The sequence below is a fragment of the Limulus polyphemus genome, unplaced genomic scaffold, assembly GCF_000517525.1.
Source record: "Limulus polyphemus unplaced genomic scaffold, Limulus_polyphemus-2.1.2 Scaffold3638, whole genome shotgun sequence".
Classification (NCBI taxonomy): Eukaryota; Metazoa; Arthropoda; class Merostomata; order Xiphosura; family Limulidae; genus Limulus; species Limulus polyphemus.
The window spans coordinates 12,072-16,022 of NW_013669248.1; the positions used below are offsets into that span (position 1 = coordinate 12,072).

Below are 3,951 nucleotides of genomic sequence, written 5' to 3' on the forward strand. Positions count from 1 at the left end.
AGTCACTATGATTAACTAACCTTCTACAGTCACATTATAGATTAAACTAACCCTTAACAGTCACTTATGATTAAACTAACCTACACAGTCACTTATGATTAAACTAACCTTAACAGTCACTTATGATTAAACTAACCTTAACAGTCACTTATGATTAAACTAACCTTCACAGTCACTTATGATTAAATTAACCTTAACAGTCACTTGTGATTAAACTAACCTTCAGTCACTTATGATTAAACTAACCTTCACAGTCACTTATGATTAAACTAACCTTCACAGTCACTTATGATTAAACTAACCTTCACAGTCACTTATGATTAAACCAACCTTCACTGTCACTTATGATTAAACTAACCTTCACAGTCACTTATGATTAAACTAACCTTCACAGTCACTTTGAAGTAAAGCACTAACAGTTTAATTAACAATTTTCAATAACAAAATAGTTTTGATAGTTTCAATATTTTCAATTAAATAACAACTCATTTTTTCAGTTATAAATAAAAAACTCTTTTTAATAGAAGAACTTGTATATATCAATTTCTCGTTATTATTTATGTCTCAAAGAATAAAATATGTGTTACAACATTTTGTTTCATCTTCAAAGCTTGATAACAATTTGCATAAAACGTTTGAAGTTATCCACAACCTGAGGTGGAATTAGGGAGTTCAATATGCTATTTTAAAAAGATTTTTAGCCTTCTCTAAGGATTACCAAGGACACAGGCTACTGACACGTCTGAGTTTTGGCAACTAATTTAGACTTAGTAGCTAAATATCAACCACGTTACTCGTGCTTCGGGTAAAACTGATAGGAGTTAGCGATGTAAAACTTGAATATGTGAAATATATTCCTATAATACTGATAATGAATTAATGATTAGTGTGACAATGAAACTATTTACAATCAGAAACTGATTAATGATAAAATCTTTCTTTTGTTTTATGGCTTTTAGAATTTTGTATGGGAGAAGCAAATTTTAATTGAAATCAAAAGAATTATGCAGTTAACCACAACTATTTAAAAATACTTATTTGTTTTTGTTACTAAAAATGCTCAAATCTTAGATTCTTCAAGGGGCTGTTCCTGAGCCCCATTATGGACACCTCTGGCAGGCACCAGGTCTCCTTTTCAATTGGGGGTCTAAGAATCCTGGTATATATATCAACAAACACTTTTTATGTGTATAATTTTGTTAGCAATTTTTCTAAGAACCTTGTTTATGAATACATTGTCCACCATCTTCATGTATAATGCATACAGAAATATTAGTAGAAGTTTCTCAAGTATATTCTTAGGCCCATACATAAAAATATTTTTATCAATTCAATACGGAATAAATGCACACCTGCCCTCGTTTCCACTGTTCCTGGAAAATTTGAATGTTTTGATGAAGTTGTGAGTCATGAAGACGCAAGAGTTTGCCGCTACACAGCCATGAATGTGGAATATCTGGATGAAGCAGGGAACTCTCTGTAAGGTTTCGACTTTGAATGGACGAACTTCTTTGTGGTTTAGGAACATCAAGAGAGCTACAACTGAACTGCAGTTGCTCTTTCTTAACCTCCGGTTCTGTGACCTGGGATACACTTTCTACTATATTTTCCTTCAAGTGTTCTTGATTATCCTCAGTACTACTTCCACTAACTCCCTTTTCATTTGGTCGGATCAGCAGTTCACGTAACGTTGAACGATTTACACTTCTTTCTTCACGGCCATTCACAATCTCTTTTCCCTCTTCAAGATTTGTAGTTTCACACTCAGCTTCAGTACCAGTTCTCGGTGATGGTCTTGAACTCTTTCCTAGTGCCACATCAGCAAGCCAACTCAGAGGAGAACCCTCACTGTCTGATGTGTAACCACTCAACTCTTCACCTTTTACAGGATCAGACAGGCCATTCTTTCTGCCGAACTGTGTTAATTCTGATGAGGAGTTATGACTGACAGGAGCAACTTCCTTGTCACAAATATGCATGTTTACAGCACTGATGAGCTGCTAAAGAAGACAACACATAATATGTGAGGTAGATCCAAACTCTAGGTACATGTGATACTATTTTTAATCATATCAGTATGAATTTCACTTCAATGCTACAATAATAAAAATACAGAAGAAAACTTGTTCAGTCTCGCAAAACTACAACTGCCCTTAAAGGACCAAACAGTTTGTTGTTATCTGTATGTTAAGCCATATCAGTCACAGTAATGTTTCACGGGTTAGCTTCCATTTATATAGAGATATAAGTATGTGCATGAACTGGTTATGTCTTACGATACATGGACTGTCGCATCCAAGGGATCAGGTCAAGATTAGTACAACATGATGATGGAAGGGTAGTTTTAGTGTAACATTAGTATGATTAGTACAACATGATGATGGACAAGGGTCAGTTTTAGTGTAATTTTAGTATGGATTAGTACAACATGATGATGGACATGGGTTAGTTTTAGTATAATTTTAGTATGATTAGTACAACATGATGATGGACAAGGGTTAGTTTTAGTGAAATATTAGTATGATTAGTACAACATGATAGAAATGAATACAAACCCTATAACCCAAGCGCTGAAGAAGAAAGGTCCACCTTTCGAAAGCACTCTGGTTATAGGGTTTTTATTAATTTCTATCAAGACCTCTTGAACCTACATGTTTTTCTAACATCATGATAATACAACATGATGATGGACAAGTTTTTCACTTATATTTATCTATTTATTAAATAAGCGTTTGAGAAAAAAGAATAAACCATTAAAATCAATAATAATGCAAAAACTTATTTTGATATCTTAGCTGTGTAATTTGAATTAATTTACTTTATGACATCAATGTAAAAACAGCCATTTGTCAGTACCAATTATTAGGAAACTTACCTTACATATTCCATTGTTTGATTTTCTTCCTGAAGAACAAAAGGTTGTAGCTTGCAACATATTTCCCATATCCCAAAGAGCTGTTCCAGGTATGATTTGTGTCAGCATTAATTTCTCTTGGTCATGAGGCTGCCGATTGTTACACAGAAGCCACTGACACTCATCTCTGTCCTTGTGGGGAAAATCGTCCTCTGAAAAGCACAACACTTTTAGTTTAAACCTGTAGCACTGCTTAGACATTCAGTGTTTGTAAAATTTACCACTATGTTTATGATCCACATTATTTGTTATGTTTTAATGCCATGGTAATAAAATCAATGAACTAACAGCAAATAAAACACTAAACATTAGTAATCTTACAATATTACTTTAAACCTAACGTTTATTAAAGTCTTCAGTATTGTGCAAATCTGTCCACATTATAACTGAGAAATAAAAGAAGGGGTTCTGTAACTTGTTTGTTTCTAAGTAATCATCATACCTTTCTTCGATCCATCCTTTCTAGCTCTGTAACAATCTATACAAACAACAAAGCCACACTTGTGACAAACCCAGTGAATGTTGAATAAAGTGGCTTCGCATATGTCACACATCTCGCGGACATTTTGTACCATCCTCTTCCACGTTATCGTTTTATCTGGAAAAGCACACAGTACTACAAATGACTGACTGTATTATCATAAATTGCTTTAATATCTATATTGATGGTTAATTTCTACTTAAACTCCTTTTCGACCTTTATTACTCAATTACATTCTACAATGAAGCATATATATTCCTTTTTAAAGTTCCATGAGGCAAAACATAAGCAATCAGAAACAATTAATATTCTAAAACTCATCACAGCTTGAATATACCAAGAGACAATATTCTAAAGTTCCTTTAAGAAATTACCTAGATATCACAGTGAAGCTAATCAAATGTATACAGACACAGTCCACAATACACCTTGCATTGTATGTTACTTCTAAAGTTCATTAAATGCTATTAACAAACTGAACACCAAGATTACCAACATCATACTTCATCACAATAAATGAATGATAGATTTTTACCAAACTAACTGAACATTTTAC

At 33.3% G+C, this 3,951-nt stretch overlaps 1 protein-coding gene across 1 annotated transcript in view; it reads right to left on the reverse strand.

Annotated features, from left to right (window-relative positions):
• Nucleotides 1-3,951, reverse strand: part of LOC106469742 (lysine-specific demethylase 3A-like) — a 20,075-nt gene that overhangs the window by 7,756 nt on the left and 8,368 nt on the right. The window contains exons 6-8 of the mRNA XM_022398297.1: nt 3,357-3,512; nt 2,876-3,066; nt 1,353-2,000 (exon numbers count right to left, since the gene is read on the reverse strand). Coding sequence (XP_022254005.1) covers nt 1,353-2,000; nt 2,876-3,066; nt 3,357-3,512 — 995 coding nt within the window. The remainder of the gene's footprint in view (nt 1-1,352; nt 2,001-2,875; nt 3,067-3,356; nt 3,513-3,951) is intronic.